The sequence below is a fragment of the Martes martes genome (genome assembly GCF_963455335.1).
Source record: "Martes martes genome assembly, chromosome: 10".
NCBI classification, from domain to species: Eukaryota; Metazoa; Chordata; class Mammalia; order Carnivora; family Mustelidae; genus Martes; species Martes martes.
Genome location: NC_137898.1, coordinates 54337448 through 54361789, shown reverse-complemented (window position 1 = coordinate 54361789; position 24342 = coordinate 54337448). Strand labels below are relative to the sequence as shown.

General features: G+C 49.1%; 1 protein-coding gene across 1 annotated transcript; it reads left to right on the top strand.

Moving 5' to 3' along the window:
- The first annotated feature begins 9201 nt into the window (after positions 1-9201).
- Positions 9202-20276, top strand: CCKBR (cholecystokinin B receptor). The gene is made up of 5 exons (XM_080816787.1): positions 9202-9408; positions 17830-18081; positions 18226-18478; positions 18764-18936; positions 19140-20276. Exons 1-5 carry the CDS (start codon positions 9258-9260, stop codon positions 19676-19678), a joined length of 1368 nt encoding a protein of 455 aa, XP_080672913.1. The 5' UTR covers positions 9202-9257; the 3' UTR covers positions 19679-20276.
- The last annotated feature ends 4066 nt before the right edge of the window (positions 20277-24342 follow it).

Below are 24342 nucleotides of genomic sequence, written 5' to 3'. Positions count from 1 at the left end.
ACTACCGCCCCATTTTAAAGTGAGGAAACCAAGGCTCTGGGAGACTAGATAATTTGCCCAGTACCACAGGGGTCCCAAGTCACAAGGAATAAAACCTAGGTCTGCCTTACTGTTTCTTTCAGGGAGTTAAGTAAAGGGACCCCTTAGCTGTGGCTGAGGCCAGGCAAGCTCTGACCTCTCTAAAGAACGACTGTTGCAAGCAGTATCGGAGGTGGCCAGGGAAGAAGCCCATAGTGCAGAGCAAAGCTCAGGAATCACCAGCAAGCCTGCCCAATGTGCTGAAATCCTGATCTCAGGGCTACGGCCAAAGACAAAGGACCACCCAGTGCCCTGGAGCAGAGCGGCCAGAAGCAGCTCTCCCATCTGCACCCACGCAGCTGTGGGAGGAGGGCAGAAGCTTTGGAGGAGCTGCTAGATTCCTACAGGGGTGAGCTGTAATTCTCCTACAAGAGCTGTCCAAGGGCCCTGCTGCTGAGAGCCCAGCTGCTTCTAGCTTAGCTCTTCTCCCTCTCACAGGACCTAGGGCCTCACCCATGTCTCTCCTGAGATCACTAACCTCAGGACACCTCAGCCTGGCTAAGATTTGAGATATACACTCCTCCTCAATGTTCCCAGTTAGCTACACCCATCCACCACCACCACCCTCCACACACACACATACAGAGGCTTCTTCGGCCTCCCTACTTCATCTTTTTCTTTCTGGGAGTTTGGCTGCTTGCCCAAGAGACAGATGGAAATTAAGTATCAAGCTTGGGAGGAAATCAGATTCATAGGAAGAAGGGCCATCCAACCCAAGGAAAGATCCAGGGCAAACACTAGGTGCCAGGAGCAGGAGGCAAGGTGGGTGGATTCTAGCTTGAGGCTGAAGCTAGTGTTTGCCTTAAGGCTCAGATCAGAGAAGGATGGTTAAGCCAGGTTAGAGCTGGGGTCAGAGTCGAGACCCAAGTCAGGGGAAGTATGAGGCTGGCCTAAAAGCACAACAGATGGAAAAGAGCTTGGAGTCAGTCCAAGTCAGATTTTAGCTCTGAAATATCACTTACTAGCTGGGGGACTCTCAAGCCTCCTACACAATCTTTCAGGGTTGTTGAAAGAAATGCTTGGAGAATTAAAATGTAAATGAGATAATGACTGTAAACTGCCTGCCAATGCCTGACAAGTAGCAACTGCTTAGCAATGAATGGTAGCTGTACCCGTTTTTCCCACCCCTCTAGCCCAGTTGCGCCTTTGAAGCTGTGGGGCACAGGTGGTCTGGCCTTGCCCAGCAACCCTGGGCCTCCGGCCTGTCCTGGCAATGCCCGGTCTGGCCAGCAGAGGGCGCAGGGCTCCATTCCCTCCCCTCCTCCTACCTCCGGCCCAGGCCTTGTAAAGCTGGGAGAACTAGAATCTTAGGGACAGGGAGAAATAGAATCTTAGGGACAGAACCGTGGTCTGGCTTGTAAAAACTCTTGATTTTTTTTTTAGCAAAGACTAAAATCCATTGGTGATGACGCTGAAAGCTGTTACAGAGGAAGTTGTGCCAAGTCAGGGCCTGAGGCAGCCCTGGTGGGAGCAGCACTACCTGATAGCATAGCCGAGAGCATTCAGGACTGCCCTCCCCTGCAGCTTGAAAAATTCCTTGTGCTCTTGGTCGAACACGCATGGGCCCTCTCTGTGTCTGGCACTGCCTTTCCAGTTTCAGTATCTTGGCTGGTTGTCCTCACCCTTGCTGTTCTCCCAACAGGTGCCAGAGGGCCCTGCAGGCTTGTAGCTCGAAGCCTTCTCTTTGGTGACTTCCTGAGTGAGGCTTCCTGTGGCTTTTTTAGCTTTCAAGTGAGACCCTGACCTGGGAGATCCAGGCCCCTCTTGGCCTACCCCTGAGAGCCCAGGTCTGAAGCCAAATGCAGCCATCAGGGAGAGCCAGCCCCTATGTGTGTGCTCGGCTCTCCCCGGCACAAGCCCCACGCTCTGGAAGCGGGTCTTTCCCTCGCTGCTTTCCTCTGACCAGCATCCCTGCCTGCTCTGGCTCCAGCCCGTCTGTCTTCAGAGCCTGTGCCCTCTTTACTTATTCCAAGAGAAGAGCCTCCAGCGTGGGCAGGGAGTGTGTGGGCAGGAGCTCAGCACAGAAACAGAGCTGCACATCACAGAAAGGCAGACAAGAGAAGGCCTCGAAAGATGTGGAGAGAAGGCAGCCCAGTGAGCCCCAGAGGGAGGGGCTGAGCCAGTGGGCGAGGGGGGACCCCAAGGACTACACTGTGACTAGCTCCTCTTCTAACACTGGATCCGAGCTGTGCATGTGGGTCAGAGCCAGAGGTGCTGGAGGCAGAGCCCATCCACGACCTTCCCAGCAGTGTGTGTGTGTGTGTGTGTGTGTGTGTGTGTGTGTGAGTTCCGGGTCTTCCGGGTAAAGCACTGATATTTGGCAAAGCTGCAAGACCCCTAGAAGAAGCAGTCCCTCATAAAGCGGGTTATCTGATGGACATTAGGCGCTATATTCTCCCTTCTCTAGTTGTTTCCCCAGAACATTTACTGAAGTGTTGTTTAAACGTTCCCCTCTTATCTCAGTGGTGATAGAGAATATTGAAAGAAGGATCATGTGCCCACACTTGAGCTGCTGTGGCAGTAGCTAGGTGATTGAGACTTCCCCCAAGGGAAAGGTAAATTATTCTAGATGTAAGAGTCAAGCGAGGTGGGCCAGCACTCCCTTTCAAACACACACACACACACACACACACACACACACACACACACACAGAGTGAGAGAGAGAAACCAAAAAAACGTGACAACCTTGGCAGGTCAAGGCTAGAATCAAAAAAGCAACTTCCCTCAGAACTGAACTTGGCCCTCTGCCAGGACATCCTGCCCTTGCTTCCTTGACCTCTTAGGTTTCTGACTTGTTCCGGGACTAGGGTCAAGGTCTCTTTCCTCTGGTCACCCATACTGACTTTGCAGTTCCCTCCTTGCTTTGATCCAAGGTCCCCTGTTTCCTGATCCTAAGCAATCCCATTTTCCCTAAAGGCTGAGTTAATCCCTGGCATCGATGGAATTTCCTGATTTTGAGAAACAATCTTCCACCTTCTCTTAACACCTCATTTTTACCCTCCTCTGCTCATAGTATTCCCTCATCTCCACTCTACCCCTTCCTTGGGTTTTTTTTCCTCTTATAAACCATCTTCTTGAAACAATCTATATCCACCACCTCCTGGCCCTCATCTCCCCATCACCCATGTGAATTTAGTTACAGGGGACAGTATGAGCAAGGTGTGAGCGCGAGGAACAACATGGAATGCACCATGGTATAAGATGATATGGAAGTACATAGGAGAGACTTCACCGAGGAGTTTCCCCCTCTGTAACCCCTTTCCCAACATCAGCTTCTTTGAACCTTCTCACAACTCCCATGTTAACTAAAACCAGTAGGCCTGCAAGGATGGTACACCCTTTGCAGAAAGGAGTGGCTCCTTTTCTTTTCACAGCTCAGTGCACAGATTTGGGGTTCCCTGCGCTCATCAATGCTGCTTCTTCACTCTCAGTACACCCCTGATCCTTGACACTCCTCCATATGATCTTTGCACTACTCTCTTCCCTTTCTCACTGCTAACAGCTCCACTTCAGAAGCCTACTTATTACTCACTTTAGACTTCGTCACCTACCTCGTAGCTGTCTTCTCTGTGTCCGGTTGAGATTTCGTGGCCCATTATTTTGCCCTTGTCCCTTTGTTTTTCACTTCCACCCAACTGGCAAAACCTCAACTTTGGATGAGCTGAGTATTCAACAGTCTCCGTGCTTGCATCCAACTCTCTGAGCTCTGCTGGAGAAATTAGTATCACTAGAAATTCATGGTCACCAACTCCTAAGTGGGTCCTCAACACTTTCCTAGTTGTCTTACTACATTTCTCTAGCGTCCACTTCCCCTTTCCCATTTTATACAGTTTTCTTAAACCATCCTGACTACTAAAATTTCGGTTGTGTCCACACATACACACACACACACACACACACACACACACACACCACTCACTGATAACCAGATCTCCAACTTCACAGAGAACATAGAAAATATAAGACAGCAGCTCCCATTAAATCTACATACCTCCTATGTTAATTAAGATACAAAACAAGTAGCTAGGATAAGAGGAGCCGTTTCTTCTTCATATAGGAGAACCTGGGGTAATAAAACAGCTTGAGTGTAGAAGACCCTACTCCTACCGTCTTATCATCCTGCCATCCCTAGTGAAATGACTGAAGATGGCTTACCTTCAGATTCACATTCAACCTGCAGGAAAGGGCAAGGAGGCAGAAACAGTCCAGTCCTCTCCTATAACACTTCTACCCACAGCCACCGTCCAGAACACGGTCATTAAGCCACACTTAGCTGCCAAGGCGTCTAGGAAATAATAGTTGCTAGCTGGTCAGCCGTGACTTATTTTCATCTATAATTATTCTCTTCTAACTTCCTCTTACAATTGAGTATCTACTCCTATCAAAACCTAGAACCTTCCACACGTGCTCTGGATTCCATACCTCCCTGCCTTCTCAAGAATCTTGCATTAGAAATTAATTAACTTCTCTCTCTCTCTATCCCTCTCTCCTTTCTCTCCTCCTCTCCCTTTCTCCCTCTCCGCCCCTTTCTCCTTTCTCTTTTGTTTTTCCTCTCTTTTTTTATGATGGCTTGCTCCCCTTGTTTTCCTCCCAGCTCTCTGTCTACTCCTCTTGGTCTCTTTCCCAGGCTGGCCTTTCTCTATCCGGCCTTTAAATATCCAGATTTCTGACCTGGTTCCTCATTTTTTATTTAACACACTCTCATTAATTGTATGGCTTGCATTACTTCCTATGCAACCTGTATATTCAGCCTCCTACTGGAATTCCTACTTGGATGTCTAATAAGCATCTGAAACTTACCACGTCCAAAATGGAACAGATTCGCTGGTAGGAGTTGCTGTCTGATGGTTACTATTTTCTCTATGAAGTGGGAGGCCGGGTTATTTATTGTGAGTGAAGGATGGTATGCGTGAGTGGTGTCGGCTGGGGGAGGGGGTGGTGGAGATGACATGAGAGATTTTACAAGTCCAAAAACACTGGGAAAACTATTGTGTAAAAGAAGAGAAAGGTGATCAGAGAAATTTAGTAAAACTTTTGCTCATTCTTGGAAGCATCATCATATAAGCACCTGAATTCTCATTTCCAAAATCACTGGCATTGAATTGTAACTTTTTCACCCAGTAGTTTTGTGGCTTTGGGCAAGTTACTTAAACCCTCTCTCTCTGAGCCACAGTTTTTTCAGCTAAAATAGTGACCAGTCATACTGGACTGAAATGTATAGTTCTTGGTGAGGATTAAAAGTAATGTGCTTTGAACAGCGTAGGTGTTCAGCAAACAGTTCCTATCCAAGTACCAGAAACCTTATTCAACTTAATCTCATCCTTCTCCCTCACCCTCCACATGTAAGCAACCTCTAAATTCTGTCTACCTCCTAAATAGCTCCAGGATCCATCTTCCCCACTGCCTCCAGGACTTTAACTCAAGCCTGAGTTAGTCACCTGAGTTATGTCATGGACTCCCAATACCTCAAGATGCTCCAGCTGCTCTCCACACCAGCTGCCATAGCGGTTACTCCAAATCTTTCTAAATCTTAACCAATTTCCAGCACTTCTACTTCCTCGCGTGGCTTGCAGGGGTCTGTATTTGCTACTTCCTGTGACTGAGAGGTGTGTTCATTTTCTATTGCTACCACAACAAATGACCATGAATTTGGAAGCTTAAAACAATATCCGCTTAGTAGGTAGTGGGCATGTGGGCCAGAAGTCTAGTACAGTATGGCTGGGTCCTCTGCTCAGGATGTCACCAGGCAGAGGTCAAAGTGTCAGCCAGATGAAATTCTGTTCTGGGTTCTCGGGGAGGGAAATACCCACTTCCAAGCTCATTCTTGTCGTTAGTAGAATCTAGTTCCATGTAGGCAAAAGACTAAAGTTGCTGTTTTCTGGCTGGCTGTCAGCCAGAAGCTGCTCTCAGCTAGAGCCCACTCTCAGGTACCCATTCTGCACCCTGCTCCTTCCTCAAACCAGCCACAGGCCCTTGCATTCCTTACCACATGGCCCCCGTCCTCTTCAAGCCAGCAACAGTGTGTCAAACCTTTCTTCAAATCTCTCTGATTTCCTTTCTGCAGCCAAGCAGAGTAAATTCTTGTGACTCCATTAGGACTCGTTGAATAATCTATCTTGAGGTCAACTGATTAGTAACATTAATTACATAGGCAAAATCCCTTTTGTCATATAACAGGATCGTGAAGGTAGCATCTCATCATATTTACAGGTTCTACCCACACTCTAGGGAAGGAGACTGCAAGACTGAGAATCCTTTGGTGCCATTTCATAATTCCACCCGGTACTCAGGAGGGGAAACCAGGAAAAATGTCCCTGAGAAATGCTGATACCTTGAGCTGAGATGAGAAGGATGAGCAGGAGTTAATTAGATAAGGAAGGAAAGTTTTCAGAGACCATGTGCAAAAGCCATGTAGCTGGCAGAATATACAACAACAACAACAAAAATGGACTAAAGAAAGGCCAGTGTGTCTACAGGGAAGAGAACAAGAAGCACAAGGACTTGAAAGAAGGTGGTTAGAGAGATCAGTAGGTGCCAGACCACACAGGCTTCAGAGACTCTGTGAAAAGGTTTTCTCTATCCCCAAAGCAAAGGTCTGAAGAGTGGCACAATCAGGTTTGTGTTCTGCACATATCACTCTGACTTTAAGGTGGAGGATGGATGTAAGGACCATCAGTAAAAGGTGGTGGACCACAAGCAGCTAGGAGAGCAGTGCAAGAAACAGTGGGAAATGTCGGCGCAGATGTAAGCATACCGATTCGAGGAACACTCAGTGGCTAAAATCAACAGGCTTCATGATGGATTGACTATGGGAGGGAGGCAGTTCTGTTCCCCAGGAAGCAGAGTCTGAGACAGAGATTACTGGGGAGGATGTTTACTAAGGAGTTCTCCTGGCGTCAACACCTGTGTAAGAGCAAGGAGGAAAGAAGGACGGGGTGAAGGCAGAAGCGGGCCAGTGATTCCATCCCCACAAAGGCCTTGGTCAACCCCGTGAGGAGCTGTGCAGGTCTTTCAGAGCTGTCCTCTGTCAGAGTGAGGAGGCTGAGCATCTGTGCTGAGCTGGTCACTGGATGCAGGATGCCTCAGGAAGGGAACCGGATCTTGCCTGAGCAGTCATTCCTCGGCTCAGCCAACTCCCCAAGGGGCTGGGCAGCTGAGGACTGACTTCCCAAAGATGCTCGGCAGCTGCAGAATAAATCCCTCGTACTTGGATAGGAGTCTGGGCTTTTGTCACAGCCTCTATTCCAGGTGAAGGTGCCTAAAGGAGTAAGGCAGCCAGGCTGATTTCTAAATTTCTGACTTGTGTATCATCCCAGATGCACATAATCGTTGGCTTACCTGTCACTTTCCCCCAGGAGAGTGGGAGCTACTCAGACACGGGATGTATCAGACAACTAATACACAGCCCTACAGCTGGCACATACTTTGCTGAATAAGTGAATGCCCGTCTACTCCTATTTCCACTCCTCTCTCTCTCCGACATTTCCTTTGCTTCCCTGTCCCCCAACCCTACCATCATCCAATGTGGGAAAAGTCCAGCAGGTTATCTGAGATGCCACCTGTGCTGGAGCTGAACAAACAGCAAATCAGGCTCTTCTGGTCCAGGGCACTCTGACAGGGAAGGCAGGCAGTGCCAGGCGGGGGGTGTGGGGGAGACAGGTGACAACATCCCCACCCACCTCGGGCTTAAATCCTCCTTCAGTGCCCCAGCCCATATAAACTCAGTTCTTGCTGGAACAGGTCCTTTCCCAAAGACAAACTGGATAGGGGTCTCTGAATTCCCCATAAACTCAGACCTCATTCACAGTCTGATCTGCTCTTTGACTGATGCCCCCACCTCCAGCAGATACCGCTGGGGGCCAGAGAGTGGAATTTTAAGGTCATGTTGGAGTTTCCTTGGAATAGAGAAGAATGGATAGCCAGCAGGGCTGAAATGTAAGTGGAAGCAAGTCCTGCCCCAGGAACTGAACCCACCACTTCAGTCCACTGCATGCCCCCTTACGCTTTGCTCCGGCTGCACTCCAGTGATCCGGCGCCCTTCTGGTCCCTTCTCTTGGGAACCTGACGCCCCACACAGGCTGCTCCACCTGCACAAAGAGCAAACAGTGAGCGTCAGTGTGTCGGTGTGGGTGGGCGCTGCCTGGAGACAGGAGAGCCAGCCCCCTCCTTTCCTCTTGTGCCAGTGCTGGGCAGACGCTGGAACCAAACCCCACCATCAGCCCAACCCTCCTCCGTTTATTCTAAGCAGTTCTCTCTGCTACCCAGGCTGCCGTCACACCCAAGTCAGACTCTTCCTCCCCGCAGCCCTTTTGCGCGCCAAGACTCCCCGAGGATAAATGCTGCCCGCCACCACCAGCCTCCCCACCCCGCCGTCCTTGCCCGCTCTGGAGAGTTCCTTGGGAGCTTTGGCTGGAAGCCTGGGTGTTGGGCCCTGAGGTGGGAGGTGGAGGGTGTGGGGGCAGATGAGGGGCTGCTCCAGCCCCTTGGCGAGGAGATACAGGGAACTCTGTAGCGATAGTGTCGCGGTCACTGGAGCCACTGCGGCATGGTACAGAAACCCGCGGCTGATGCCACTCTGTTAAAAAGGCCACCTCCAGGTCCCTGACCCACCAGGGAAAAATGCTAGATCCCACGGCAGCCGCGCCCCACCCAAACCCTCTCACCCTCCTCCCCCCAACCCCGCCACCTCCCACCCTGCCACCCCTCCATCCACCCGTAACCCCCACCGCTACCCTCGCCAACACACGCACACAGGCGCGTACACACACACACACACACACAGGCGCGCGCGCGCGCGCACACACACTCCCAAGAATTCCTCCGAACCGGGACGGTGGTGAAGGGGAGTGGGCGGGAAGGAGATCTCTAGGAGAAGACCGGAGAGAGAGAGTAGGGAGGGGGCGAGCCTGAAGGACAGTACCGGTGGGTGGGGGGAGTGTGGATGTCCTGAGCGTGGGAGGGGGGCGGAGAGTCACCTGGCGGGACCGAGGCAGACTAGCCTGGGAGGGAGGCGAGCCTAGGCGGGGCGAACGGAGGAGGAGCGGCGGGGCAGGGGCCAAGGTTGGGGGCGGGGACCAGGCGGGGCGGAAGCCTCCGCCCGAACCGCGGCGGGAGCAGGTGGAGCCGCAGCGGGAGCCCTCCCGGCCGAGCGGAGGGAGGCGGTGGCTGGGCCAGGGCCATGGAGCTGCTAAAGCTGAATCGGAGCGCGCAGGGGTCCGGAACCGGGCCGGGGGCTTCCCTGTGCCGCCCGGGGGGGGCCCTCCTCAACAGCAGCGGTGCGGGCAACCTCAGCTGCGAGCCCCCTCGCATCCGCGGAGCCGGGACACGAGGTGGGTGCCCCCCTAAACCCCCTCCACCAGCTCCTCCTTGCTGCACCCCACACTGATAGTGGCCCCCATTGCCTCCTCAAACGCCTACACCATCCCTTCACAGTACTCCCTCTCAGTCCCCAAACAGCTCCCCCGACACTTCTGCCCTCTCCCCCCCAACCCCCACCCCAAGACTCATAAAAACTTCATCACAGCTTCACACCACCTGATAAGAGCCCCTTCACGCCCCGGTCTCCGGGCCGCACCCAGAGCTACTGGTCACCCCCAAACACATAACACAGAGTCTCCTTCTAGACACAGACGGTCAGGAAGCAAGGACCTCCTCTTCTTGCCTATCCTCCAGGTCTCTCTTCCTTTTAAATCCAATTCACAGAGCCACAATAGGGAAGGAAAGAAAGAAAAGAAGGCAAGACTGGGAAAAAAGAAGAGGGCTGGTTGAGAGAAGGAGCACTATGGAAGGCTTACATGGGAAGTTAGAGTTATAATCTCCAGTGTCCCCCCACCCCAACCCCCAGCCTTCCCAAAAGAGATCTTCTAAACCTGAGTTAGGCTGGACACTGGGGGCTGCTCCCTAGAGCTGCGTGTCTCCGTTTTACTCCTCCTCAAATCCTCCTGCCTCCCAAGGTAGGAATTCTAATCAAGGCACTCTCCCCTCTCTCTTTCTGTTTTCAAGTCCCTTCTAAGCCCCTTCTCCAACCTGCCTCTCCTGAGGTTTCTTCCTCTTAGAGCCTGACTTTGCCCTTTGTCTCCTATCCCTTGTGCCACCATCTCCCCCCTCCACCCCCACTGCTTCCACTTACTCAGTCCCCAAAATGACTTTCCCTCCTCCCACAGGCCAGCAGCCGCATTTTCTTGATAACCCAGCTCACTATATATGTTTTCTCTTCCTGCACCTTTTCTTTCCTTAAATGTCTTCTGGACACCTACTGGTGTAGCTGGGCTAAATGCTGGGGACTCAGGAATGAAAGAGACCCAGTCCAGACCCTCATCTGCCCATAGTCAAGTGCAAAGGCGAGACAAACCATTGGGAAAATAATAGGCAGCATGAGAAATCCCAGGAGAGGGTCTGAATTGTGGGCTCCCATAGGAGATGGAATCCAAGAACTTCCTAGACGAGGGAGCCCAGGACCTGGGTCTTGAAGTAGGGAGTTCAGTAGGCAGAAAAGGAAGGAGGGGGATTCCAAGAGATGGAACAGAGCCGAGCATAAGGAAATTATTCCATGTTCAAGAAAGGAAAATGAGTATTTGAGTAAATACTTGAGTATTTACCCCCACAAAATAATGTATGTTTTCTCAGACTAGTTGTTACACAGTCTCACTTAGTTTCTTTCATTCAACAAATATTTATTGAACCAGAGTTAGTACTAGGTACCAAAATGAACAGTTCCTATTTCATGGAGCTCACAGTTTAGTGGGAGAGACAGACAAGCAGGGAATTGTAGCACAAAGTGGGACTGTGCCTTAGGAAGGCTGTGGGAACAAAGAAAAGGAGCCCTAGCCTAGCCTAGCTTAGCGGTGGGAATCAAAGTTGGCCTCCTGAGGAATAACTGAATAAAAATAAAAAAGACGAGGGAGAGCCAGATACATGAAGGGGCCAGAATGGCCAAAAGCATTCTAAGCAGAGGAACAGTATGATTAAGCTCCCAAAGTTTAAATCGGTGGTACTTCCCTTCAGTGTGTCAGTTTCTGAGAGCCTGAAACACACACCATAAGAGAGGAAAAAGTAACACTCAGGATTAAGACCAGCCTAGAGGGTTTACGAAGAGCTTTACAGACCTGGCTAAGGAGTATGGATTTTTTTCTAAGATTTTATTTATTTATTTGAGAAAGCAAGCACAAGCTGGGTGGAGGGGCAGAGAGGGAGAAGCAGACTCCCCACTGGGCAGGGAGCCCCATGACTCAGGAGCTCGATCCCAGCACCCTGAAATCATAACCCGAGCCAAACACAGATGCTTAACCCCGTAAGGGATGGAACCACCCAGTTGCCCCAGGAGAGTAGATTTTTATCCTGAGGGCAATGGCAACTGCTGAAAGGCTCAGTAGTACAGCCTGAATTCGTTCTATAGTAGAGAGGATGGACTGGAGTAGAAGACATGAAAGGTGGGGGTTGGGGAGACAGTTTAGAAGGCTATTATATTACTCTGGTGAAAGACGATGTGGGCTTAGACTAAGGTATTCGCAGTGGGGATGGAGAGAAGTGGGTGGATTTGAGAGGCACTTCTGGAAGTGGAAACAACAGAACATGGTGATTCATTAGAAACGGAGAGGGAGGAAGAGGTCAAGGGATGACATCTCGGTCTCTGGCTTGGACAATTGGATGGATGTTGGTGCTATATCATGAGAAAGAGAAGAAAGGGACAGAAACAAGGTTTGAAGGAGAAGATTATAAATTCAATTTGGAATCCACTGAGTTTAAATGCTGGTGATATACCCAGGTGGAATTGGCCAGTGAGCTGTCAAATCTGGTGGTCAGGAACTTAGGGGAGAGGTACCAGCTGGAAATATAGACCTGAAAGATCTTTGCATATAGGAGGTAATGGAAGGCATGGGAACAAATAAAGTCATACGAAGACTGTGCAGGATGAAAAGAAAAGGGGTCCTAGGGCAGGATCCTGAAGAAGATTGATACATAAAAACCAGTGAAGGAAGGAGAGCCCATGACGAAACCAACAGAGAAACAAGAAGACAAGGAAAAGACTTCAAGCAAGATGGGATAAGTGATGTCAAATGCTGCTGATATAAGTCGAATAAGGACGAAACAGCATCCTTCAGATCCAGTAACAAGGACCTCCTATCAAGGAGGCTTAATGGGTGTTAAGGTCTGGCTACAGTAGGTTGAAGTTTGGGACAATGAGGGAGGGGATTCTGAGAAGTGAACCAGGGCGTGTAGACAAAACTTTCCAGAAGTTTGATAGGGAGAGAAAGGCAAAGAAAAAATAGAATAGTGCTGGAAATAGCATGGGGTTGAGGAATGGTGTATGGGGTGGGGGAGTTGTCTTTGGGGGTGTGTGTGTGTGTGTGTGCCCCTTCGAGCACAGTAGAGGAGAGAGTCCTTTTTAAATGTTGATGCAGAATGGGCCGAGAGAGGAAGACTGAAGGTACAGCAGAGAGCAGGGATAGTCAACAGAGCAGGGGACCCTGAGAAAGCACAACGTGAAATGACTAAGAGCACAGGTGCAAGAATTGGCCTTGTTCATCTGGATGTTGTTATCCAGAGTTAGCTGGCTGTTGCCCAGGCAGTCAGAAGTTACCCACAAAGACCATTAGCCTCTCACTCAGATATTATCCCCACAGATGCCTGTTTGCCAGGCTCACTCCAGTGTTACCAGTAGAAATGTAGATTTTACCCACATTAGTCTTTTTTTTTTTTTTTTTGAGATATATTAGAGAGAGAGAGAGTGCATAGGCACACAGAGGGAGAGGAGGAGGGAGAAGCAGACTCCTGGCTGAGCAAGGAGCCCGGTGCAGGACTCGATCCCTGGACCATGGGACCATGACCTGAGTGGAAGGCAGCCGTTCAGCTGACTAAGCCACCCAGGCGCCCACATTAGTCTTACCTGTTACCCACACAGACCTGAGTGCTAATGCTCACTCGGGTGCTGCCCACTGAAAAAGAGATGTCACCCACAGTTACTTGAACATTGCCCACGTTATTTAGATGTCACTCATCCACCAAACACACTTGGTTTTCTTTTATCTTCCACACATAGATATTGCCCGTGGTCCCCTAAACAGCCTTTTCCAGATACTACTCATAAAAATCACAGACGTCACTCTCACACATTCAGATATTATCCACAAAGACCCAAATGCTACCTGTGTTCGCTCAGGCACTCAGTTACTCTACTCGGTCAGATTCGTATCTCAGCTAACATCGTAACGTGTTAACATCTCACGTCCCTACGCACTTAATTATTGCCCACACATACTTGGATATTACTTCTGCTTACTCAGCTGCTACCGTCATCACTTGGATACTCCCCCATTCACATTCAGACCTCTGGATGTAATCCACGTTTCCTGAAGTTGGTATCTACAAAACGAGATGTTACCCACAAACGTATCTGCAGATACTACTCTCGTTCACTCAGACGTGACCGCTGGCCTTGCTCTTGCTCGCCACAGCAGCACCGACACTAACATCGGAACCAATGTTACGACACTTGCTCCGATATTACCTAACCCTACAGGTATCCCCCTCTCAATGAGGCATTACCTACAGACACCTAGCTGTTACCCTTCTCACACCTTGTCCACAAAAATAGGTATTACGCTCACCCACCCAGGCCTTATCTCAAAAACTAAACTGTTACCCAATTTTCACTCTGATATTAACTGCACATCCTTCCACATTATTTCTGCTCCCTCAGTGAGTACCCCATATGCCCAGCTATTATCCACAATCAGTTGGATGCTGTCCGTGCTCCCACAGACACAAGGGTATTACCTTGATGTCTGTGTTCATGGGTGACCAGAGCTAACATACCAGTGGAAGGCAGGATTTGAGGCATCAGTAACTGCAGTGTCATTTCTTATTAAGTCCTGATTTTTGTTTTATGGCACATTATCTGGATTTTTGTGCTTATACTTCTCTGCCATCATCTGGACAGAACAAATGCAGATTCCCTAGACCCCAGAAGCAGAAATGAACTGTCACGGTCTTCTGAGTTCTCTGGCTCAGCAGGATGATGCCCACAGATCATATCTCTGATATTAGATAATAGGCATGATATCTCTAAGGTGCCTCTCCCATTCTTACACCTCTACCTTAAGTTGCCAGTTGTTGAAGCCACTGTGATCACTCCTATTCCGCTACACAAATGCACAGGGATGCATAAATACAGACAGAAATACACACACAAGTCTTCCTTCCAATTTTTTTTGGTGACTTTTGAGAAAACTATTAGACTTTTATTTATTTATGCACGTATGTGTTTAAGTAGGTTCCATGCTCAGCATGGAGCCCAACACAGGGCTTGAACTCACCACGCTGAGATCAAGACCTAAGCTAAAATCAAGAGTTGGATGCTTAACAGAATGAACCATCCAGGCATCCTACTAATAGATTATTTTTACAGTAGTTTCAAGTTTACAGGAAAACTAAATGGAAAGCACAAGGAGTTCTCTCTCTCTCTCTCTCTCTCTCTCACACACACACACACACAATTTCCCCTATTTTTAATATTTATATTAAGGCAATACATTTGTTATATTTGATAAACTAATATTGATATATTGGCAACTAAATTCCACAGTGTACATTAGGGTTCACTCTTTTTGTTATATATTTTATGGGGGTTTTTTTTTTAAAGATTTTATTTATTTATTTGACAGAGAGAGATCACAAGTAGGCAGAGAGGCAGGCAGAGAGAGAGGGGGAAGCAGGCTCCCTGCAGAGCAAAGAGCCCGATGCAGGACTCAATCCCGGGACCCTGGGACCATGATCTGAGCCAAAGGCAGAGGCTTTCACCCACTGAGCCACCCAGGCGCCCCTATTCTATGGGTTTTAACAAATGTGTAATAACATCTAGCTACCATAGTACCATACAGAATAGTTTCACTGCTCTAAAAATCCTGTGCTCTACCTTTTCACCCCTCCTTCCCCCTCCTCAGACTCCTAGTTCTAAGATTTCTTTTTCACTTCTCCTAATTGTTCAACAGCAAAGACTTGGAGAGATGGCAGTGGCTGGAAGGTAATAGCTGGGAATGCCCAGCAAAACCGCAAAGTGCTGGGCAATTTTACTGGGACTCTAGTTTTCTGGAGACCCACGCAAATTGGGACCTTCATAAGGGTGGGCATAGTCTCATTTTTCTGCTCCACCAAGTTCAAGGACACACATGGGACACATCAGTTGGATGAATGAATGAGAAAGGTGCTTTCTATACTTTAGAGTGCTGTACCAACTTGAGGTGTGGTTATTGATTCAAGAATTAGGAGCTGAAGGAGTGCCTGGGTGGCTCATTCATTTAAACGCCCGGCTCTTGATGTCAACTGAGGTCATGATCTCAGGGTCCTGGGATGAAGCGTGGGCTTTGGGCTCTCTGCTCAGCAGGGAGTCTGCTTAAGGATTTTCTCTCTCCCTCTCCTTCTATCTCACCCCCTTTTCTTTCTCTTTCTCTCTCTCTCTCTCTCAAATAAATAAACAAATTCTAAGAAGAAGAAAAAGAAAGAAAAATAAAAAAGCAAGAACTATTTGAAAAGAGACATCCAGGGAAAGATCTGAGAAAGATGATAGAACTAGAGAGAGTAAGGAAAGGGGTGGATTGGGGGAAGAACAGTGGACTGAGAAGAGACACAAAAAGTACGGGATAGACTACCAGCTCTTTTTCTGGGTCCAAGGATCTCTCTGACAGAGCTCTCCCTCATAAATGTTCTTTATTTACGCACACACCCCCTTCAGATTTGCTACACATAAGCCTTCCTTGCAGAGAGAGTGACATGCGTCTCCAGAGAAACAGAGACAGAGAGAAGAGGGCATGCTGGAGCTTTAGAGACACAGAGGTGAAGCATGAATGGAGAAAGACAAAGCAGGTGCATTTGTGTGGAAAGTGACAGTTTCATTCAAAATCCATTAGCCAGCATGTGTGAACACCTCCCATATGCAGAAAACATTACTCTAAGTGTCAAGGGTAGGCTGAAGAACAAGATGGGCCTGCCCCCGTCCTCAAGAAGCTCAGAGTCCAGTGAGGGAGGTAGAGAGTTAAACATAATACAGTGAGCAATGCCACACTGGAGTACAGAGAGGCAGGAAGAGGCACTGAGATTGAGATCTGATTGGGAGGAGGCAGCATTATGAATGACAGAGGGGTGAGGAATTAGTAGGAGGCAGAGCATTTTAGAGATCTGGAGACTCGGCTGCCTCTCCAATTCAGCATCTTTCTTACCTGTGTGATCTGAGCAAGTAATGTCACTGCTGGGTTCTGTTCAGGGAACTCTTGTAAACAGCATGCACTGGATGCCTGAAACCATTTCTGAGTAAGTTGGTTATTGTTATGAGAACAGTTTAATTCAGAGCCTATGGCAAGAGTCAATGTACGGGGTTGCAGAAACGGGGGCTACCCCTCTGGGCCCTTCCTTCCCCACAACCTGAAAGGCTCTGTCCCTGCCCTCTCTCCCTTCCAGCTCTAGTCTCCCTCATGCTGAGGCCATGGGTTTGAATGACTGAGTCCAGTTTAATTCAATTAAATTTCATTTGGGTCTACTTGGCTGTGATGAATCCATCCCCCAATAGACAATGACACAAATGAATGGGGTCAGCCCTCTTTCTAGCCCAGCAACACTAGTGTCACCCCTGTGAGCTCCCACAGCACTTTGTATATTCTTCAGCGTCACTCCTTATCACACAGTGTGGCACTTAAATCTGTCTATATATCCAAGTTTCCCTCTAGATCATGGGCTTGCACATGGCAGGGAATTTGTCATGTTCATCTCTTTGTCCCTAGTGCCTAGCATAAAGGGAGTCCTCTGTACATGTTTGTTGAGTGGGAATGAATGTTTGGAGATAATTAAAATACAAGGCGGAAAAGAAAAAGCATTCTAATAAGGAACACAAATGGGTTAGAGGAAGGAGAGATTAACTCCAAATGAGGCATCTAGAAAGGCCTTACAGAAGAGGGGTCCATTCATCTGAGTCTCGAAGGGCAAGAGCGAATAGGAATTTACCAGATACAGAAAATGAGTTTGTGATGGGGGCTGGTGAAAGAACATTCCAGGCTGAGAAATTCATGTTAGCGAGGGAGGAAGTCATGAGTGTGCATGAAGCCTTCAAGAAACTGAGTCATCAGGTGGCTTGAGTGGGTGCTTTGCAAGAGGAGACGAGCGGAGGAAGAGGACAGTTCTCAGAGGACTGCAGACAGTACAGAGCTGGTGAAAGGGTTTGATTTTTTGTGTGTGTTTTTTGTTTGTTTGTTTTGTTTTTAGACAATAAGGACATGACCTGACCTGTGTTTCAAAAGGTGGTGGGTGGTCAACAGTGCCAAATACTACAGGGAGATCAAGTAAAATAAGTTGAGAAGAGACCTTTGGATTTGGCAGTTAAATCTTCATGATCTTGGGAAGAAGTGTCCAAATGGTCATGGAGGAGACAGATGGGGCACTGGACTGTAATGGACTGAGGGGTGAATGAGGAGATCCAGATAATCCTTCCAAGAAATTGAGCTATAAAGAGAAGGGAGATTTTGGAGCAAAGCTTGAGAAGCGACAAACTTTCTCAAGGAGGAGTCAAGCCAATTTCACTAAGCCTCAAGGGGTTAGTTAGAAGCCTGGAGGATTCAAGTTCACCACCCACTGCGTGGGAGGAGGTGTTCCTGGGAGGCAGAGGGATCTAGCTGGGTAGCCCAGGTGGGGAATAAGTGGGCTTGGAGGGTCTGGCTGAGTGAAAGCCAGACTCCCTACTGCCACTTCTCCCTTTTCCTACCCAGAATTGGAGCTGGCCATTAGGGTCACCCTTTATGCAGTGATCTTTCTGATGAGTGTTGGAGGAAATGTGCTCATCATCGTGGTCTTGGGACTGAGCCGCCGCCTGAGGACTGTCACCAACGCCTTCCTGCTCTCACTGGCAGTCAGCGACCTCCTGCTGGCTGTGGCTTGCATGCCCTTCACCCTCCTGCCCAATCTCATGGGCACGTTCATCTTTGGCACAGTCGTCTGTAAGGCGGTTTCCTACCTCATGGGTAGGTGAGACAACCCCCTGCCCCTCCCTTTCCTAAAGTCCTTGCCATACATAAGGGTCTTTCCCTGTGGGGGCTGAGAAAATCACACTGGTTGAGTGTATGATACAAGTTTCCTAAGTGACCCCTTCCTCTTCCCTTGTTTAGGGGTGTCTGTGAGTGTGTCCACACTGAGCCTCGTGGCCATCGCCCTGGAGCGATACAGTGCCATCTGCCGACCACTGCAGGCACGTGTGTGGCAGACGCGTTCCCACGCAGCTCGTGTGATTATAGCCACATGGATGCTCTCTGGACTGCTAATGGTGCCCTACCCAGTGTACACCGCGGTGCAGCCAGCAGGAGCGTCCCGTGTGCTGCAGTGCGTGCATCGCTGGCCCAATGCACGTGTCCGCCAAACCTGGTGAGGGTGCTCATTACCTGTTCCTGGGAATTCCCTTCTCCATCTCCATCAGCTGCTTACTACCGGTCCCCAGAATCCTCCTCCAATACTCCAATTACCTTTCCGCTCCCACCACCCTATTCCCATTTGGCGCCTCTCCCCAGTTCTCTAGCCCTTCCCAGCAGCACCCCCAAATCTTACCCCCCCCCCCGGGACCTGCTCACCAGCCCTAGAAAGAATCCCTGGCTCTTCCTCCATCGCTGATTACAGGTGGACAGATAGCTGTGTGATCTGCTCTGTCTCCAGGTCGGTACTGCTGCTCCTGCTTCTGTTCTTCGTCCCGGGTGTGGTTATGGCTGTGGCCTACGGACTCATCTCCCGCGAACTCTACTTAGGGCTTCGCTTTGATGAAGACAGTGACAACGAGAGCCAGAGCCGACTCCGAAGCCAAGAAGGACTGCGGAATGGGGCGGGACCAGGTGCGTGAAATCCAGCCACCCACCCCCACCCCCACCCCACCCGCCCTGGCCTTGGGAGGCAGTGGCCAGGCCTATACAGGGTGGAGCAGAAAGGAGCCGGACTAGGCAAAGAGGCTGGAACTAGGGGTCTGGTGGGGGTGGGGGTGGGGCTGGAGGTTGAGAGCGCTCAGCCCGAGGCTCTGACCACCGTCCTCTGTGCCCAGGTCCCGCCCACCCGACTGGGCGTTGCCGGCCGGGGAATGGGCTGGCTGGCGAGGACGGTGACGGCTGCTACGTGCAGCTTCCGCGCTCCCGGCAGACCCTGGAGCTGTCCGCGCTGACCGCGCCCACTCCTGGGCCAGGATACGGCCCCCGGCCCTACCAGGCCAAGCTGTTGGCTAAGAAGCGCGTGGTGCGGATGTTGCTGGTGATTGTTGTGCTTTTTTTCCTGTGTTGGTTGCCACTGTACAGCGCCAACACGTGGCGTGCCTTCGACAGCTCTGGCGCACACCGCGCACTTTCAGGGGCGCCGATCTCTTTCATCCACTTGCTCAGCTACGCCTCAGCCTGTGTCAACCCCTTGGTCTACTGCTTCATGCACCGTCGTTTTCGCCAGGCCTGCCTTGAGACGTGTGCCCGCTGCTGCCCTAGGCCTCCACGCGCTCGCCCCAGGCCTCTTCCCGATGAGGACCCTCCCACCCCTTCCATTGCTTCACTGTCCAGACTGAGCTACACCACCATCAGCACACTAGGGCCTGGCTGAGGCGCAGAGGAGGAGTGGAGGCTGAGGCGGGACACCCCCATTTCTACAAGCAGGGACCCATCCAGACACACAAGAGACACACACCCACTGACACCCAAAAGCATGGACTAATCCCAGTGCGCCTGCACACACACACACATGCACAGTTGGCTTACCTGACACAAACCAAACTCCCACACAGGAAATTAGGCACACTCTTTATATGGGACTGAGCCTGGCACACAGAAACGTGGCACTGACCTTAGACATACACACACACAGCATCCCTAGCAATGGACTATCCGTACTTGGCGGAAACGCAGGGAGGCTGGCCTGCCTCTCATATACACACAGTAATGGCACTGATTCTTTAAGGCTCCGGAGCCGGGCACGGTACCAAGTCCTGAGATGCTCCAGGCCACCCCCAGTTTGACCTCACAGTGCTCTTCCCCATTTCAGCACTGAAAATACCACCCAGCCTAATCTCACACCTCCCTGACCCAACAGGCTGTTCTGCACTGAAAAGTCCCTTCATTCCTTTCCAGTTCCACACTATGGCCCTGCCCCTCTTCCCTCACCCAAACTCTTCGAGAAATAAAAATGACTTGGCTTCCTCCTGAACTTCCTTTCTGGACTTTTTCTGGGGGGCAGATGAGGGGCACAGGGTTTTGTAGAATCCTCCCTGTCAGGTCCCTCTTCCTGCTGCTCGCTCCTGTGCATGACCACCTGCCAAGAAGCCCATGGTCTGAGGCTCAAGGGGGATGTGGGTATTCTCTCTGGGTCATCATCCTGGACTCACCTAAATGCCAGTGTCATACACAGTAGCTGGGCGTAGGGGTTGCGGTAGGATATCCATGATATATGATATATATATATCCTAGCATATTCTCCTTAAGCTGTGCCACTGCGAAGATACTATATTAATAGATACTTACTCAAATTTAATTGACATGGTATGAGGAAACACTGTATAATAAGCCTCAGTTGATTCAATGTGTGTTTGCAACACCAGGGTTCAGATCATGATAGGTGTACAGAGGTTAGAGTGGGACTTTTTAATGCACTCTTCTCTGCATCAGAATCTGGCTAAGCTTCTGCCTGTGGAAGCACCTTTACTGGCCAGCAACAAATCAGGGAGGCAGATAATCCCAGAGCCTGGCCCCCTTTTGGTTGTAAGACTGATCCAGCCCCAGAAAGAGGCAAGAGACAGCAGCAGCATCCCTCCACACACACACACAATGACAGGGAAGAACAGATGCCCTCACCAGAGAACATACATGATAATCAGAAATACAATATGTTGGGAGGCTTTCTTGACACTTTGTCTTGCAACAGGTGGGGAAACTGAGACTCAGAGCAGGAAAGAAAGCTGTTAAAGATCATACAATGAATTAGAACAAGACAGAAAAAATCCTATTGAAGTAGACACTGAGCTGGAGATGGGAAAGAAACCATCAGGAGGCAGACCTGTTTTGTGAGGCCTGGAGCTTATAAAACTGAGTGTCTTTTTTTTTTTTTTTTTATGAAAAAGAATAGAAAATGCTAGGACACTGACCAGGGCCTTGGAAGGTGCCTGTGCAGTGAGGAGCCCTGAGATTTAAGGCTCACTGACCTCATAGACAGTACCACCTCTAACTCCTCCCACTAACTAGGCTGGACAAAGGCCAGGTGGAGTGAAGGACAGTGAGAAAGGAGAGTGGTCTTCTGTTTACCAGTGAGTGCTGAGGCTGCTCCCATCCATCCTTTCTACAGGGCCCTGGGCTGCAAGAGGCAGGATGCAGGAAGAAAAGGAGGGAGAAAGCGTTCCAAGCTGTCAACGACAACAGTGCTGGTTAAAAATAGAATCCCAGCTGGTCTGACTTGCTGAAGGCAAGATATTGGGCCTTTCTCTCTCATGCCAACTTTTTCAGAGGGTGGAAATAGGGTTGCTCACAGGCTTTGCCACACTCTCAAGGAGATTGCCTTGATGATGCTGCTCTACTGTCAGCCCCTCCAGCTGGGGCCTGGGCTCCTGATGACCACCAGATGGCAGTGGGAAGCTCCATGGGGTAGGGCTCCAAGTCCAGCCTCAGCCTGGAGTGTGAGCCGAAGCCCCGTGGCCCAGGGCTAGCCTAGAACCTAGCACAAAAGCATGGCCTGAATAACATGATTTCACACACAGTGTGGCCCTTTGGTCTACAGAATACTTACACATCCATCACCTTCCCCGCCCCTCACCCCAGGCCCTGTCTAGTGACCTGATGTGGAATCTCCGGGACTTCCCTTCCATTTTCTATCTCTTGAAATCTGTCAAACATTTCAGATCAATTTAATATCTCTGTCTCTACAAAGTCCTTCTTGGTCATCCTCACAGAGCTGATCTGTTCCTATAGTACTTACTGCTTTCTCTCTTCAATCATTCATTCGTGTTCCTGCCTGGTTTCCGATACTGGGCTGAGAACAGCGTGATGTGGTGGGAAGATGACAGAGCCTGGGCTGGAAGGCGGGGTGACAGAGGGGAGGGTGGGAAATCTAGCGCTTCTCAGGGCCATGTGACAGGCATCTTACATATACCAATTCACTTCATTCTCAGACCTCTCCTACAGAATATTTCTCTTAGACAGAAGAGGAGGGTGAAGCCGAGAAAGCTTAGTGGAGTTACATGAGGTCCTGCACTTGGAATGTGGGCAACACTGAGCTCAGGTGTCTACCTCCAAAACCTTTGCTCTTCCCAGCCATGCTGTGTTGTCTTTGAAGCCTTAAAAGACCTGGGTTCCAATGGGCCTCACCTGCCTTTTAAAAGTTGGGTGAGGGACGCTTGGGTGGCTCAGTTGGTTAAGCGGCTGCCTTCAGCTCAGGTCATGGTCCCGGGGTCCTGGGATCGAGTCCCGCATCGGGCTCCTTGCTTGGCAGGGAGCCTGCTTCTCCCTCTGCCTCTGCCTGCCTCTCTGTCTGCCTGTGCTCACTCTCTCTGACAAATAAATAAATAAAATCTTAAAAAAAAAAAAAAAGTTGGGTGATTTTGTGCAAGTTCTCTCAGTGGCTCAGTCTCAGCTATTAACCAGGGATGATTATATTAACTTCTGTGATATGTGACTTACAGTAAGAAATATACATTCAGTCTTCATCCCCTTTCCTGGCACAGAGCTCCTAAAACCCATGGAATTTCCTAAGTGAGGAGAGCCAAAAAGTGCCTGTTGACAAGTTAATGTGCTGACTTTCCCAAAGGCCCTAGGTCACTTTAAGAATGGGCTGGTTGCAGTGACATATCTGATATAGGGTTAGTCTCCAAAATCTGTAAAGAACTTACCAAACTCAACACCCCAAAAATAAATAATCCAGTTAAGAAATGGGCAGAACATAGTATCCAAAATATATAAAGAACTTATCAAACTCAACACCCAAAGAACAAATAATCCAATCAAGAAATGGGCAGAAGACATGAACAGATATTTCTGCAGAGAAGACATCCAAATGGCCAACAGACACATGAAAAAGTGCTCGGCATCACTCGGCATCAGGGAAATACAAATCAAAACCACAATGAGTTACCACCTCACACCAGTCAGAATGGCTAAAATTAAGAAGTCAGGAAACAACAGGTGTTGGCAAGGATGCGGAGAAAGGGGAATGCTCCTACACTGTTGAAGGGAATGCAAGCTGGTGCGGCCACTCTGGGAAACAGTATGGAGGTTCCCCAAAAAGTTGAAAATAGAGCTACCCTATGACCCAGCAATTGCACTGCTGGGTATTTACCCTAAAGATACAAATATAGTGATCTGAGAGGGTATGTGCACCCCAATGTTTATAGCGGCAATGTCCACAATAACCAAACTATGGAAAGAGTCATGATGTCCATCAACAGATGAATGGATAAAGAAGATATGGTACATATATACAATAGAATATTATGCAGCCATGAAAAAACCCACAAAATCTTTCCATTTGCAATGACATGGATGGAACTAGAGGCTATTATGTTAAGTGAAATACGTCAATCAGAGAAAGATAAATATCATAGGATCTCACTGATATGAGGAATTTGAGAAACAAGACAAAGGATCATAGGGGAAGGGAGGGAAAAATGAAACAAGATGAAACCAGAAAGGGAGACAAACCATAATCCCAGAAAACAAACAGGATTGCTGGAGGGGAGGGCAGTGAGAGGGAGGGGGTGGCTGGGTGATGGACACTGGGATATGGTGAGTGCTGTGAATTGTGTAAGATTGATGAATCACAGACCTGTACCCCTAAAAAAAAAATTCATTATATGTTAATCTAAAAAAATTAAAAATTAAAAATAAAGGGCAGAACACATAAACAGACATTTTTGCAAAGAAGACATACAGATGGCCAACAGACACATGAAAATAAGCTCAATAGCACTCATCATTAGGGAGATACAAAGCAAAACCACAATGAGATAACACCTCACACCTGTCAGAATGGCTAAAATTAACAAGACAGGAAACAACAAATGTTAGTGAAGATATGGAGAAAGGGGAACCCTCTTATGCTGTTGGCGGGAATGCAAGCTGGCACAGCCACTCTGGAAAACAGTATGGAGGCTCCTCAAAAAGTCAAAAATAGAACTACCCTATCACCCAGCAATGCATTACTAGGTATTTATCCAAAGGATACAAAATTCTGATTTGAAGGGGCACACGCACCCTGATGTTTATAACAGTATTATCAACAATAGCTAA